Below are 17,436 nucleotides of genomic sequence, written 5' to 3' on the forward strand. Positions count from 1 at the left end.
TAAAAAGGATTTTTATAAATTGGCTTTTATATTTTAGAAGGATGGTAAAAGGAATTCCTTACATTATAAGATCTGATACATTTTTTATTGTTTATCACAGCCCCATGAGAATAGAAATAATTATAACTGGCTCTAAAGCTGTGATTGGTGAGGCTTGTTGTTTAAGGTAAAAAGCACTTGGGACCATAACTAAATTTTATTTTGAGTCTGAATTTGGGTATAGTTGTCTGCATTAAATCAGCGTCTGAGAGGAAATGCTACTAACTACTCAGAGGAATGTGATCCTGTGCTGTCAGGAGGTGGAAGTCTACATTTGGTAACGGCCGAAGGGACAACCTTAGCCTCTGTCTGGGATGGGTCCCTCCTGGCTCAGTTTACCCATGAGGTTCCTTTGAAAAGGAATGTTTCCCACCTATTCCTGAGTCTAGCTATGAGGTGGAACAGATGCTGCATGAGATGGAATATCTGTAACTGTACCTGAATTTACACAGAGCCAAGGACGTTTTCTCCTGGCATAGTTGGAATGTCACATGTCCCTGCCTTTTTCTTTCTGTAACAGGTTTCTATGCTCAGAGCAAGTGATCAGTAAAAGATGTGAGCTTTTTTTATGTTAGCTTATTGGAAAATCTAATACTATTTTTCATCTAGAATTAGAATATGTATAGAAAGTTTATGCAAACTGCTTAAGATCATTTAAGTTTTCAATTAACTTCCTTCACAAAGATTTAGTGATCATTGAAACTGTTTTGAAGAAGGAAAATACCTTTAGAAGGAATTTTTAAAATCTAGTGTGATTCTAAGAGACCCACTAAAACCTCCATTTGCAAGACATGTTTCTTGCTAAACTGATGTAATAAATTGTAAAACAGAAAAGAACTTGCTGTTTTAATCTGAATTTGTAGTTATTCTATCATCTAAGCAAGTGTTAATATTTGTAACTGAATACATAAGTGTAAAATTCACTTCTCTTTTTGAAATTCTGTTCAGCACCCCACCTCCTATTGTATTTTGGGTGTTGAATGCTGTTATGTATGACTGTTAATGATTTACTTCTCAAGTTCCTCCAGGCTCCTTGAGATGTCCAAAATAAGGTTCAGGCACGTACCAGGCCACTCCTCATTCGCCACCCTAAGATCCTGCACACTCAGTGAATATCGGAGATTGAGTGCCCACCCGCAAACTACCCCGAGACTCCTCACTTGAGACCTATTGGACTGGCCCATACCAGGTTATACTGACTACCCCATCTGCTGTTAAAGTGACAGGAAGGAAAGCCTGGATTCACTGGTCCCATGTCAAAGTGAAGACTCCTCCCAGCTTTCCAGAACTGTGAGTGACAGAACCCACCGGTGACTTACAACTGAAAATCAAGAGACTGTTGTGATGTTCCTGCTTCTACCTCTCTTGCCTTTAGTTGGTTCCAAACCCTACACTCCCACTTTGTATTCTTGGACTCTTACTAGGACAATTGATGGGACTCTAATTTCAAAAATGTGACTCATGGCCAGCCCACCCTTTTCTTTGATCTCTGTACCCTGCTTAGCCCCAGATTTATGTTGTTTCCCTACACAGGCATGTATTTTGCAGGGACCAATGGTGCTGCTTGTGGAGCAGAAAAGCAGCCTTTGGTCAACCCAGTCGTATGTCTGCCCTGAGGATGGGTCTCCCAATTGTGGGGGGGACCAGGAAATCTCACTCTGTCAACTGGGATTGTGTAACCATTGCTGACTGGGTCTCCAGTGGCAACCATGACCACCACATTTCATTTCATTGTAATACCCTTAAATCATGTAACCCGGTTGTCATCAGGGTTTTAAATTGGACTGAACAAACTTGGAAAACGGGGAGGACCTGGGGAATTAGATTTTATGTTGTAGGAAGGGACCCCAGAGCCTTGTTTACCAAGGGATCTCATTCCCATTGGTCCCAACCCGGTTCTTAACCCACCTCCGGAAGTTGATCATACTCCACATGGGACCCTTAACCCACACTCTACCATAACCCCTGCAGGTTCAGGGATTACTTTGGCAAATCCCAGGCTACATGCCCACTCTTATACTTTTTGTGTTCTTGATACTGTTTTCTCTTTCCTAAATTCCTCGGATCCCAGCCTAAATTCTGACTGCTGGTTTTGCTTGAACCCTGACCCTCCTTATTTTGTTGGGCTAGGTTTAAATTCGTCAAAGGGTTTGACTGATCATGAAATTCAGTATTGGAAGCCCACACTCACTGGCACCGATCTCCCTGCCCGCTGTAACCTTGGCTCCCCCAAGCTTACATTAGGGGATGTGCAGGGACAAGTCTGGTGTATTAAATTGAGGGGCTATGCCCTCCAGCAGTCACCTTATAAAAACCTTTGTGCTTTGGTGGTCGAGGTTTTTCCCAAACAGGAATTTTCACCAAATGTTTTCTTAGCCCCTAAAAATCTTTGGTTTGCCTGTACCTTAGGCTTAACTGCTCGTGTACAGGAACGCCTCCTTGCTGGTAACTCCCCCGAATTTTGCATTTTAGTTCATGTCCTTCCACAGATATACATTTTTTCAGGAGAAGTGGCTCATGAACATTTTGGGCTACAAGCCCGCTATAAAAGAACAGTCCCCATTTTACTCCCTATCTTAGTTACTCTAGGCATAGCAGGTTCAGCAGTAGTGGGAACCACGGCCCTAGTACAAGGAAATAGTCATTTTGAAGCTCTCACCTCCCAAGTTGACACAGGTATCCGAGACTTGGAGAGCCAAATCTTCTACTTGGAGACTGCCCTAGATTCCCTGGCCGAAGTGGTTCTCCAAAACCGCCAAGGTTTAGACCTCCTGTTTCTCAAGCAAGGTGGCCTTTGTATGGCCCTTGGAGAAATCTGCTGTTTTTATGTCAAGCACTCCGGGGTGCTTCGGGAATCTCTGGCTACTGTACGTCAACGTCTGGCTGACAGAGAGGCTCATCATCAACAATCTACGTCTTGGTACCAATCCCTTTTTAATCAGTCCCCCTGGTTCACATCACTTGTAACTTCCCTTATAGGACTATTTGCTTTGTTGTTATTGGGGTTGCTATTGGCCCCATGCCTTATTAACTGCCTAGCTGCCTATGTTAGACAAAGGATTCAAGCTGTTAAGCTGTTTGCCCTCCACACTGTCTATATCCCCTATATTCCCTTGGACTCAGTTGAGTCCGAGATACAACTATGAACCAGTAAAAAGGGGGGAGTGAAGTGCCCACCAGAAATTATACACCAAAACCCCCTTAAACCTGTTAGAGGGGACCCCTACTAGGTTCCTTGGAAACCACCTAATAGGCCCCAATAGTAAAGAAATGTTTCACCTGTGTTGCTAGAAACATGCCACAGATTCCCACGGATTCAGGTCTGTTTCACTTCAGTAGAAATTATACTAAGGCTTTGCTTCAATAGGAATAATACTGAGAAAGTTTTGCTTCAATAAGAATAATACCGAGAAGGCTTCGCTTCAATAGAGATAATGCTAAAGACATTGCACCCCCCTTAGAAACATATTCTGTTGCTAGCAAACACATTTTCTATAAAATTATGTCTAACAGAAAGAGTGCTGCTGTCTTTCAGTCTGAGAGGCAGTCCCCGCCAGCTAATAAACACTCCTATCAAATTATAATTGGCCTAGCTGTCCTGTTATATCTCGGGTGTCCACTACAGATCTCATCACTCTTTCTTAAAAACAAACAAAAATACCCAATGGTTAACTATCTCTCTATAGTAGGAGATAGAAAAGATAGAGAAGACCCAAATCTAGCTGCAGTATAAGACAAAACCATTTTTTGCATTTCTAAATAAAATAAGATTTTATTTAAAAATGTAAAAACTGGGGAAGCAGCTAGGTGGTGCTCTGGATAGAGCATTGGCCCTGGAGTCAGGAGGATGGACCTGAGTTCAAATTCAACTTTAGACACTTACTAGCTGTGTGACCCTGGCAAGCCATTTAATCCCAACTTCCTCCAAAAAGAAAAATATATGCAAAAAGCATTCTTAGTTCAAAACTCTTGCATTGTGGGGAGCACAGTGCCTCCCCACCCCTAGGTGAACAAAGTCCAAGTTCAAAGTCAAAAAGGTGACCTTTTTTAGCCTTCCTGAATCCCCTATTCTAAACAAACATTATTCATTACCTTCCAAATACACTTTTCCTTATTACTGTATTTGTCCACACCATTCTATCTGGAGTGTCCTTGTATTCCCCGTGTTCAAATCTTACCATTCTCTTAAGACCCATCTCAAAACTAACTATAAAGTCTTTTCTTACAAGTCAGCATAGAAATGATCTCTGCTCTCCTCTGAACTATCACACTATTATCTATTCTATACAGCTAATTTAACAATTAATTACAGGTTTTTTCAACATTTTTTCTTCTTTTGTCTTGAGCAACTGTTTAATTATCTCATCACTTACATTTTTCTGTTTTTAGTCCTTATTTTCTTAATCAGATTTTGTGCTTCAGTTTGCCCAGATTTTGATCATAACATCTGTACTATAAAGCTCATCTTCCCCTCTGTGCCTTACATAGAAGATATCCTTTGTATCTGGAATATATTGCCCTTCAGTTCTCCTCTTAGAATCTCTTGCTTTCTTGAAGACTCAACTCAGGAGCCACCCTTGAGGGAAGTTTTTCCTGAGGCTCCACAGTTGTTGGTATCCTTCCTCCTCCCTGCAAATTACCTGGTACTTATTTATCTGTATTTATGGTGGATGCTTCAAGAAGAGTGTGAACTCCTATTATAAGACAGGGACTATCTAATTTTTGTCTGGATATTTCTATTGCCTGCTACACAGAAGGCATTTAATAAACCGTTGTTTAGCTGAATTGCTGAATACAATTAATAGTGGAAAAATTAAGAGTTAAGGAGATGGTGTATGAAACATCATGCAGGAAATGTATGATAAGAAAAGGAGGTGCGCTGGATGCAAGAGTGAACTTTAAGAAAGGGCTGGCTCAATAATTACACTGTTAGCTCTGAAACGTTAAAAGATTTTGAAGGCCTCAAGGACACCAGAAAGTTCCTGTAATGAAAGATTTATTTAAGGCTGTACACATGAATCAAAAGAGGATGAAGAAGCCTAGATGGATTGTGAAATATTGCTATATCATTGAAATCATAGATATTGTATAAGACAATATGGGAGTAAAAAAGAAAAAAAGAAACATCTGTTTTCATACTAGTGCACATCAAAGGGTCAACTGTCTCCATTAATGAACTAAAGATCCAGAGGTCTAACTTAGTAAGGTAAGAAAAATCATGCTACTTGTTTTATGGATGACCTGAAAACATTCCACTTCTTTTATCTCAAGCCCTGACTACAGGCTAAGTACAATTTTGCACTGCGACACATGGTTGTAATTTTTTTTAAATGAAAAAAGGTAGTTCCATAACCATATTCTATTGAAAGGTAGGAAATCATACAGTGAATTTTAGAAAGAATTGCACAAAAAATGCAGTCATGTAAGCTCTGAGGAATTCCATTGATGAATTAGGTTCCCAGAACTAGTTAGAACCCCCTTGGGGATCAGAGAGGATTTTTCAATGTCATCCACTCAAGCTTTCACTGATTTGTTCCCCTGTCCCCCTTCCTACTCCTCAAAGGTTTTCAGATGGGAATCACTCAGTTTTTGCTGCTGTTGATAGTCATTTCAGTCATGTTCAACTCTTCATGACGCCATTTAGGTTTTCTTGGCAAAGATACTAAAAGTGATTTGCCATTTCCTTTTCCAGCTCATTTTACAGATGAAGAAACTGAGGCAAACAGGGTTAAGTGACTTACCCAGGGTCATATAGTTAGTATATGAAGTTGCTTGTGAAGATGAGACAACCTGACTCCAGGCCCAGCATTCTATCTACTGTGCCACCCAGTTGCCCCATCATTAAGTTAGCCAGTCTAAAGTAGTTTTCAAAAAGATGTATAATTAATGTGGTACAGTAAGAACAAGTACCCCCCCAAGTGTTTGCGATACAGTATCCCACAAGTACATTCAGAATAGAGAGGTAAATGAGCTTAAGCTTATTAGAAAGTACATGTGTGCTTCATTGATGCAGGTCCCTTTCCCCCATTTATGGGGTGCTAAAGAAGTTCCCTTTAAGCATGGTGCAGTTTCTTTCCTGAGTTCCTTGTAAGATCTAAGATCAATTGGTTCTAGACTCCCATACTACTGCCAGGAATGCAGTGATGCTATAGGAAGATGGGAAATTCAGAATCTTTTGTACCCTTTGAAGCTTTCAAGGCCTTTGAGGTATCTCTCTATCATTCCTCAGGCAGTTCCCTCCTAGGTGAGGTTCAGCTAGAACACCATATTCACCCCAATTTCTGGAATTCATACTACTTTCAGGTTGTCTGTAAACTATCAGACAATCCCTGAGATGTGCTCAAGACTCCTCAGTCTATCCAAACACAATTCTTGGATTTCTCATTCCAGTTGGAAAGCCTTTTAGAACTGTCTAAGGCTTATCACAGATGGATGGATTGATGGAGATGCACTGTCACCTAGCTAAAGTAAAAAGGTTTACATGGGGGCATGGTTTCAACTCCATCCTTACAAAAAACTTAAACCACTCAAAATATAGCACTTAAAAGGTCAACTCCAATTATCTGGGAAATTCTTTTCAGGAAGACTTAATTGCTCTTTGTGAAATCAAGCATTTTCCTCACATTATCACAGCCTAAAACAACAACAGCAACAACAACAAAACACACTGGAACTGACCCAAACAAAATTAGGAAGCATCCCTAAAATTAAAATTAATGTATTATTCCTTTTCTATTTGAGTTCTCACGGCAATCTCCGTGTGTGACAGTATCGGCTATATGCTTGAGATAAATGCTCTTGCTCTGTGAAACCACTAACAGAAGCTAAGTACAAGTGAAATAAAGTGAAAAAGCTGGACCAGACAATGATAAATATGGACAAGGTTAATGGAAGTTTTTGAAGCTCTTTTTTTCTAAGTGAACTTGCAACTTCATTAAAACACCCACAAATATTCTATTTCTATGTTCAAGAACTCTTAAATTTCCTTATCCTGAGCATGATCTCCTGTCACTCCACCTATCCCTTTGCCTTACTTCCACCAACAGATCTTTTTGTCCTAACTGTGACTTCCAATCCCTCCATCTCTCAGCTCTCTCCCACTTAATCATTCCTGCACTAGCTACACTCTCCACTCTTCCCCATCTTAACTCTCTGGTAAACCAGCTGAACTCTATAGTGCTCTCATCTCTTGTGCCTTATCTTATGGACAATCTTGCCCTGCCAAGCCTCAGTCTTTGATTTCTTCTACTGTCGACTGTGTCTACTCTTACATGCTGCTAAATGAAGCTAAAGAAAGATATCTTGAACTCAATATGTAAAAACAATTAATTAGCTTCCTCCAAAGTCTTCCTGACTTCCTGACATTTCTAGTAGTGCTGAGGGTGGCAGCACCTTCCCAGTCACCTAGGCTTACAATCCTACTTCTCACTTTCTCATTCCCCAGTTCTAATCAGTTACCAAGTCCTTAACATTCTAGGATAAGCTCCCTTCTCTCTTTCAATAGTACCAGGGCCTGCTGGCTGGTTTAGGTCTCTCCAAACTCCAGTCCATCCTCCACTCAGCTATCAAAGTGAACTTCCTAAAGCACAAATCTGACCCTTGTCACCCTGTCACCCCCACTTAATAAGCTCCAGTGAATCTCTATTACTTTTAGGTTCAGTATTAAATTCCATTATAATTTGGCCCCTTCTTTCCTTTCAAGTCTTATTATACCCAATACCTTCTTCACATACCATGTGATCTAGAGACATTGGCTTCCTTTCTGCTCCTCAATAAGATACTCCATCTACTGGATGGTGTAGAGCAACACTATTTAACTTAGCACCAGATTTAAATATGAAATAGAAAAATTAACTTACCTGGTGGCAACTCCAGAGGGTAATCTTTATTTTCTAACTTCAAAATTTCACGAGATACCTACCCATAACAATAAGATAAATAATATTGTTAAGAAAAATGCACTATGAAAAAAATCTATCACGCACCTGAAACAAATAGCCATTTTCCCCACTCATATTAACACTGCCACCGCTCATAAATTCTCTTTGAATAAATCTATTTCTTTACAGATTTTATTTTTCTGGTCTTTTCATCATTGCTGTATTCTCTGTATCCCTTCTGAGTACTCTTAAACTGCCAAGATAGGGACAAAATTCTCTAGTAAGGATCTGATGACTACTGTGCACACTGTATAAAGACCATTTAATGGATCCTATATACTTTTGTTCCTGTAAGTCAGCATGTTTTCATTCTAAACGTCCTTAAAATTCTACCATTTCCTCTAATTTCCAACCACACCTGCTGTCACTTCCTGAGGAAAAGCTAAGAGTGGTGATTAGTTATGTTTTTTCTCATTGATTTACAGACTAAAATCTGGCTAACGGATTATTATACATTTTAGGTCTGGAAGGAATCTTGGCATTTAGTCCAAATCCATTATTTTATAGGTAAGGAAACTAAAGCTGTTTAGAGTAGAAATGACTAGAGCTGGGCCACACAAATACTAAGCAGGCAGGATCTGAACCCAGGTCTTCAGAATCCAATTCAACATTCCTTATACTATACCACAGAACCTCCCATTGCTAGGATGCATTAAAGAATGTTGCCAAGAATCTTTCAGTTGCATTTCCCATGGAATTGGTTTCTATAATTAGAAGCATTTTAAATGATTACAAGTAATTTTCAGAGAAAACAAATATAAGATATACAGTGTTGTGAAATAAATTTGTGATCATATTTATATATGTATACACACACACAGATGCACTGCCTAATTGATTTACTTAACAGCACTAAAAACTCCCTAATATCTTTTCTTTTTTTTTTTTTTAAAGCAACTGGGGTTAAGTAACTTGCTTAATTATTTCTGGCCAGTTATCTCTGGGTGTGGTGCTAAGTATCTGAGCCCGGATTCAATCCCCAGGTCATCCCGACACTGGGGCCGGTGCTCTTACTTGCTGTGCTACCTGGCTGCCCCAAAACTCCCTAATTTCTTAAAAGGTTTTGAAATCCAACAAGGGGGAAAAAACTCCAAAGTCCCCAGGAGGTCAAAGAGCTAAAACACAACAAGCAACATGAATGATTTTCTTTGCAGATATTTCATAAAAGTGGATTGTCTATAAAACAAAATTCCTCTCTTATCAATCTACTAATTCTGAATAATCAGTCAGTATCTTAGTTGAGGTCACTCCCTTTCTTCAGACTTAGATTCATTTTTATGTCGTGAATTTTAGCTTCCATACCTTTGCCCTTTCTTGAAAGTGGACAACATCTGTCACTTGTATAATTTCCTGTTCTAAGAATAAATCTAAGTTGCTTTGCTAGTCTATCTACTAATCTTTCAATTAAGGAACATGTTAGTACCAATAAATGCTTGAATGCCTATAGAGGGATGGTACAGGGCTAGGTTTTATATACATCTTCTATCATTTAGAAAGAGAATTGGAGTTGGATTCAGAGGATGTGGGTTAATCAGCATTTAAAGTCTTCTTAACCTCAAATTCCTCACCTGTAAAAGGAAGGAGTTGAACTAGATGGCCTCTTAAATCCCAGTTAAGAATCTATGACACGGGGGCGGCCAGGTAGCACAGCGAGTAAGAGCACCGGCTCCAGTGTCAGAACGACCTGGAGATCGAATCCCGGGCTCAGACACTTAGCACCCACCCAGAAACACCTGGCCGTGTAACCTTGAGCAAGTTACTTAACCCCGATTGCTTAAAAAAAAAAAAAAAAAGAATCTATGACACAAGGTGGCTAGGTGGCACAGTGAATAGAGCACCAGCCCTGGAGTCAGAAGGACCTGAGTTCAAATCTAGCCTCAGTGACTTGACACACTTACTAGCTATGTGACCTTGGACAAGTCACTTAACCCCAATTGCCCTGCCTTCCCCCCTCCAAAAAAAAGCAAAAAAAAAAAAAATCTATAATTGTAAACTAATAGTAAATGTTTTTAAAAATTAAAAAAAAAAACAAACAAACCTATGGTACTATAAAACAGTTTTTTTGCATCCCCTTAAACACACTAAATCTGATATTAACTTGGAGACTGGTATACAGCTTAAAAGGTTTCTTTTTACAACTTTCTAAACAAGTTTTGCTACTAAAGCATCATTAACAGAGGCATTAAAGATCAGTACAGATTTAAACATTCAAATTAACTCCACCATTAAAGTAACGAAGAGTGACACCATCCTTAGAGGGGTATGCGATGTGGGACAAATCATTCCTTCTCAAAAAATATCTATCTAAATATAGACATATAGGTATAAACCTAAAATGAACATTAAGGATAGCTTTGAAGGGAAAAGAAGCCACAAAGTGCAATGTGAATGTTGTATAGGAAGGGAGAAGCCAAGTGGGGAGTAGGGGTGAAAGTCTCTTTGCCTTGGGAATGTTTACAATGTGATAATATGAAATATAAGCAACTTTTTTTAGAAGCAGATGGTAGTGCTGCTTCCTTACCTGCCCAGGCAACAGTGGTTCAGTTCCTTTAAATAAAAGAGTTTCACTCCAGTTCACCATATCGTAGGAACAGCTCTGGGCAGTGTGACTGCTGTATTCTAGTCTTTATGTGTTTTCTGGTTTCTCAACATTTTTGCGGACAACTTAAGTTTGTACTACAGGGAAATAAACTTTTTATATTCAATTTCATTTCTGTGTACCTATTCCATCTAAATGAAGTATAACATTGATGTAAGATTTTGAAACACCATCTTACAAAAGAACTGACACTAGGGACATCTGAATTTAATTCTCAAGTCTTAACCCTTTCCTCACAACTCATTTTCTTTACTGAGCATCATCCTGGGAAAATAAGAAAAAAAAATATGAGGAGGTGGGAGAGGAACCCATAAAAATGATACAAATATAACACAATACATATATTTGAATTTACAGATTAAATTTTAAGTGAAATTTTTAAAAAGTAACAATATTTTAATTTGAAAGACAAATTTAAAGTAAAAGGAGTTTTCTTTCTTCTATCTTTCCCTCCAGATGTAATACTAGCATATATACTTTTACCACGAGTTTCTAGAAGTTCCCGAAAGCAATGAGGTAGGCAATAGGGAAAGCCCAGTAGCTATTTATGAACTGTCAATCACAAATTAAAACAAACATAAGTAGGGTTTATAAATCCTACACTCTTTAATTAGGGGAGGTGGCCTTGATGACCTTTAAGGTCCCTGCCAGCTCTAAATTTATAATCCCATGATCCTAAATCAGTACCAATGACTTAAAATAGTAGGCATCAATGTACTAAAAAGACCATTGCCTCTAGAGTCAACTAATGAACTTTGTTGAAATCCCACTTCTAACCCTTATTCTCCATGTGACCTTGGCCAAGTCACTTAAATTCTCTGGGACTGGGTTTCCCCAGATTTAAAATGAGGGAGACTAGATAATCCCTGAGGTTCCTTCTGGCACTGATTCTTTGTAAAACTTAACAGTATTCATTTACTGCACTACTATTATAGAAATCTTTGTTACTTTTCAAAGATTTGATATTTTGATAACATTTATCTCAACAAAGAACAAGCAGCCTCATACATGCTACAGAGCAATAATTTTGAGATGTTATTTGGAAAGAATTCTCTAAAATTGTATATTTATGAAGTTGTAAGAAACTAAATGATTTTTCATAAAAAAAAATGGAAACACTCCATATCAATATGCAGGAAGGGCTCAAATTTCCCAAATTTTTAGGTTCCACTATTATGAAAACCACCAATGTGCTTGGAAAGAAATGATCATTTTGAGTGAGTTTACCTTCATATTCTGATACTGATAATAGTCACGATATTTCGATGCTAATCTCAATACTTTGTTTTCTTCATTGGTTTCCATAAAATTAAGAAAACCGTAATGTAAAGGTCTCGGAGAATTATAACCTGAAGATAATCTAGGAGAAAAAATAACTAATGTTTTAATGCTGCTGATTATTATATATTATATTTAAAACCCTTCAAATAAACACATGACAGCAGAGACAGATACTGAATTTTAGAACATAAAACACTGTTAATATGGGCTTGAAGGAATAAGTAACTTTAAATCCACAGATTGTACCTTTTTATAGGCATATGTGTGACAATTGATATTAAACTCATACATTAAGAAAAGGTCAAGAAAAGTTTTTTTTGTTTGTAAATTAAATGCATCCATCCCTACCCTCCTGTTTTAATCACTACAACTACCATGTTCAGTGTGTAAATCAAAATGACAAAATTTAACTGAAGTTGCAAATAACCAAAATGTAGGAATCACTGACAAATTACCACAACTGATTTGGAAACATTAACCTGAACTATAATCAGTAATTAGGGAAATAAAGTATTTGTTCCTTATTTTGACTATTTCTTGGCATGTAAAGGCAGTTAAACAATTAGCTAAATAGTCATGTAATAACAAAACAATATTTAATCAAAAAATTTATCTTGCCAAAAGGCAATCAAACTGTGCATAACCTTTGATCCAGCAATATCACTCCTAGGTCTGTATCCCAAAGAGATTTTTTTAAAAAAGGAAAAGGACCTATTTGTACAAAAATATTTACAGCAGCTCTTTTTGTGGTGGGAAAGAATCGGAAATTAAGGGGATTCCCATCATTAGGGGAATGACTGAATAAGTTATGGTATATGAATATAATGGAATACTATTATGCTAAAAGAAATGGTGAGCAGGAAGATTTCCAAAAAACCTGGGAAGACTTACATGAACTGATGCAAAAGGAAGTAAGCAGAACCAGAACACTGTACACAGTAACAGCAATACTGTAAAATGATCAATTGTGAATGACTTACCTATTTTCAGCAACATAATAATATAAGACAATTTCAAAGGACTCATGATGAAAAAATGTTCTCCACATCCAGGGAAAGAACTAAATGGAATCTGAATGCAGATCAAAGCATACTATTTTGAACTTTCTCTATTTTTTTTCTTTGGGTCTGTTTCTTCTTTCAAAACATGACTAACATGGAAATACATTTTATATGACAGCAGATATATAACCTATATTAAATTGCTTACTGTGTTGAGGAAGTAGAGGTGAAGGAAGAAGGGAGAAAATTTGAAACTCAAAATTTAAAAAATGAATGTTAAAAATTGTCTTTCCATGTAAATGAGGGAAAAATAAAGTAGAATATGAACTAAAAAAAAAATTACCTATCTCCCAATCTAATAAACAACAATACCTCCCATTTATAAAGGACTTTAAGGTTTATGAAATGCTTTCTTCACAATACCCCAATAGGTCAGGGTAGGCAGTGAAAATGCTATTATCCTTATTTTGTAGATAAGGAAACTGAGGCTTAGTAGGGAAGTTAAATTATTTTTGCTGTTGTCACATAGGTAGTAAGCATCAGAGGCAGATAAAGAAGCCAGATCTCACATTCCACCATGCGGCCTGCAACACTGATTTACTTCTGGTAGGGAAGAAGGGGAAGGAAGACAACCATTCTTACTTATATTGCCCTCTCCTGATCTGGTATATAGTTCCAGGCTTTTCTCCCAAAAAAAGAGACAAAAAATAAGAATAAAAGACTCTGCTCATTGCTACTTGGAATCAAGTAACAAAGCTATAAATGTAAAAGCAGTGGGAAATATTACTTCAAATATATTTTCTATTTCTAAATATCCTATGTATCTTTGTTACTCCCAACTTAATATTTCGTTATATTTTTAGAGAAAAAAATAAATACAAAATAATGCTCATCCTCTCCTCTGCATATAATGCTTATTTTTTTATTTCTTTAATGTAATTGTTGTTAATGCTGTGCATCATATCTATCTATACTGGTGTCTTATTTCCTTGACAGCAATTTATTTCCTTGTCAGCAATTTGAAGGAAAGGACGATCATAATCTTATATCTCTCCATAACACTTATCACAGTGTTTTAGCATATGGCAGGTGCTTAAAAGATGTTTGATGATTTGATTAACTGACATGAGCTGGAAATTTTCAAAGCAAACAATTTTTTAAAGAGAAATAGAAAAATTATTAAATAAAAGGATGATTTAATTAAAAAATGAAAGAAATCTGTACGTTTGGATTGTCCTTGCTTCTAGTTACTGAAAGCTACTAGTAGCAATTAGAGCAACTGACCACGGTAATGCTATACAATTATTATTGATCTAGTATCAACTTACCTTTTCCCATAAAACGATTTCCTTGTTTGATGATTACCGTGTTTTGAACCTTTGAAAATTAATTACAAAATCCATCAGTATAATAACACTACTTCTTGTTTACTTTAATTGTAAAAATTAACATTAAGTCATCCTTTATTTTAACTGTTATATGAGCAACTTCACCTTTATAAAAGGTTTGAAACAGAAAATTAACATACTTTGTATGATTAGTAGGTAAATGAAATGTATGTGCCACAATAATTATACTGCAAAAGGGAATTTAGGTTTATAAAAGACTTGAAATAGAAAACTAACATACTTACCATAACTGGTAGCTAAACGAAACCCAGTCATACAACCTAGTTCTACTTGGTACAATAACTATACTAGGTTCTACCAGTCAGCAAAGGGAATTCCACCAATGTAAATCACAGCCCTCTATAACTAAGTGGATAAGTATCAGTGAATTTTCTGAGGCACAGTGAGGAGATATGACTTGCCCAGGGTCACACAGCTGTTAAGTGTTAGAGTTAAGATTTGAACATTTAGTCCAAGTCCAACATTCTATACACTACGTAAGGGGTGGGGAACTTGCAGCCTTAGGGCAGGTTCTCTACCCCTGCACTATACCATGTTCCCTCTACTGTAAATATTTGAAGCAAAAAAGAAAATATTACACTACATTACTTTAAAGTACCTCTTAATTCTTCCACTTGTTTCTGTAATTTTACATTCTGTTGAGTAAGATCCTTCATTCCATCAGGGTAGTTTCTGCAAAGATGTTGAGCTCTCTCATTTGCTTCTAGTGCCCAGGAATGCTCCCCCAACATTGAGAGAGCATCACAAAAACGATAATGGCCCTGTTAAATAAATACAAATTCCATTTTTTTAAAATATGCCCAAGTTAAAGAAAGTAGACAAGAAATAATATTTTTCTTAAAAAACTGAAAAATGCTTTAAGTATTTATCCATTAAAAAACAGGTGAGGTTAATTTTTTCAAGAAATAAAATTACATGGGAGGTAGAGCCAAGATGGCAGAGTATATGAAATAAAATTACTTAATGAATTAAGTAAAAAGCATGAAAAAATAAGTAAATTGATAAGTAATAGAATTAAAGAGTTAACTGTCAAAACACTTACTAGAGAGTTTGGTCACAAAGAATATAATTTGAGGATTTTGTTTTCAGATTTTTTTACACTAAAATATAGCAATAATTCAACTGTTTTAAAAAACAGTAAATTGTATCTATGATGCTGGGCCAAAATGAATTTTTAAACTTACATAATGAACTGGGGGAAAAGTTATTTTGTTCCAGGAAATCATAGACTTTGTCAATAATATAGGATGACCCTACAAAGAATCTTTAATCTCTATGCTAAGTACTTTTGGGCAGGAGAAAGGGGGAGGAGGAGAAGGTTCTGTTGTACAACTCCAAGTCTAAAAATATTACTAATAAATTTAATGAGATCAACTTTATCCATTCAACAAATAATTTAACCAACATTTCTACTATATGCAAGTTGTCCTTAGTACTGAGAGCACAAAAGAAAACCAACGAATGTCTTTACTTTCAAGAAGCTTTCATTCTGTTTAACAGGGTACATTTTATATACCTATAGGTAAACATAAAGTAACTTCAGAGGGCAGAGTTGGGGCTATGACAGTGGGGATCAAGAAAGGCTTCTGGTAGAAGATAGAAATTGAATTCACATTTGAAGGAAGCCAGGGATTCTAAGAGGCAGAAACAAGGGAGGAATATACTGAAGGCATGGGGTAAAGTCTACCCAAATGTATTATGATTGAAGATGTAATGCTAAGTTAAAGGAACAGCTAGTTACTAGGCCAGTGTGATTTGAATACAGATTACATATAGGGGAATAAAATATAGGAGAAGGGGGGGCGGGTTGGAATCAAGAAGGCAAAGTAGAAGCACGACCTCGGAGCAGCTCCTGCTCCCACCTTCCCCAATCAATGTAAGAAGGGGACTCTGAACAAACTTTGGAGCTGCAGAACCCACAAAATGACACAGAGAAGCTAACACCCCACTGAGGACAGCCTGGCAGGCTGGCAGGAATTGGCCAGCACAGTGCTCTGGGAGCTGAGCCCAGCCCTGATCTGGAGGTTTTAGCCCCAGGGCAGGTCTCACCAGCTGCCGGCAGGAGAGATCCAGATCAGCAGCAGCTGTGGCTGTTTCCAGATTTATCAACACACAGATGCAAAGGACAAAGTGAGAGGTCAATGCAGTCTGGATTTTGGGACCCAGTAAGAGGGAGTACGTTGGCTTTTGCCCCTGGTGCAAGAAGCAGCTGAGATGCCCAGCACAGCCAGACAGTGACACGTGGCAGCTTCAGCTCCTGGCCTGCAGAGTGTAGGGGAACCAAGCGACGAGTCTGAGGGGTAATCGCTCTTGCTTTAACCTTGTTGGATCCGGATGCAGTCTAGGGTGGAGGTCCTGGGGTGTGTGACCAGCTAGCCAGAGTGTGTGGAGACCTCAGAGAGGGCACCCAACTAAATACCTCCAGCAGCTGAGAAAACCCCAGCATTTGGGATGAAAGCTCCCCTGTCTGGTGTCAGAGTCCTACCGTGGCAAAAAGCCCAGAGGTCAAGTGACTGAGGGGCAACATGACCAGGGAAAGAAAACAAAGCAGACAGAAGATTCCAACATTAGATTCCTATTTTGGGGACAAAAAGGAGCAAAGCCTAGAACAGGAGGAAGACAGTGCAGTCAGAACTCCTGCACCAAAAGCTTCAAAGGAAAATACAAGCTGGTTACAGGCCACAGAGGACCTTAAGAAGCAGATAAGAGAAGTGGAGGAAAAATTGGGAAGAGAAATGAGAACGATACAAGAAAATTATGAAATGAGAGTCAACAGCTTGATCGAGGAAAATAACACCGTAAAAAACAGACTAACTCAAATGGCAAAAGAGGATCAAAAAGGCAATGAGAAGAATGCCTTAAGGAGCCGAATTTGCCAGATGGAAAAAGAATCTCAAATGCTCAATGAGGAGAATCATTGCTTCAGAATTAGACTGGAGCAAGTGGAAGCTAATGACTTTATGAGAAATCAAGATGCTGTTAAACAGATCCAAATAAATGAAAGAATAGAAGGCAATGTGAAATATCTCATTGGAAAAACCACTGACCTGGAAAACAGATCCAGGAGAGATCATTTAAAAATTACTGGACTACCTGAAAGCTATGATCAAAGTAAGAACCTAGAAATCATCCTCCAGGAAGTTCTCAAAGAAAACTGCCCTGATGTT

The 17,436-nt window shown here is 37.8% G+C and overlaps 1 protein-coding gene across 11 annotated transcripts in view; it reads right to left on the reverse strand.

The window, feature by feature from the left end:
• TTC3 (tetratricopeptide repeat domain 3) overlaps positions 1 to 17,436 on the reverse strand; it is a 189,011-nt gene that overhangs the window by 102,910 nt on the left and 68,665 nt on the right. For all 11 annotated transcript variants that reach the window (XM_069075029.1, XM_069075031.1, XM_069075032.1 and 8 more), the window contains 4 exons: positions 14,868 to 15,030; positions 14,189 to 14,237; positions 11,806 to 11,938; positions 7,899 to 7,956 (listed from right to left, as the gene is read on the reverse strand). In XM_069075029.1, coding sequence (XP_068931130.1) covers positions 7,899 to 7,956; positions 11,806 to 11,938; positions 14,189 to 14,237; positions 14,868 to 15,030 — 403 coding nt within the window. The remainder of the gene's footprint in view (positions 1 to 7,898; positions 7,957 to 11,805; positions 11,939 to 14,188; positions 14,238 to 14,867; positions 15,031 to 17,436) is intronic.

The sequence above is a fragment of the Petaurus breviceps genome, unplaced genomic scaffold (assembly GCF_028583685.1).
Source record: "Petaurus breviceps papuanus isolate PSGF00001 unplaced genomic scaffold, PetGlider_PUasm1.0 90897, whole genome shotgun sequence".
NCBI lineage: Eukaryota > Metazoa > Chordata > Mammalia > Diprotodontia > Petauridae > Petaurus > Petaurus breviceps.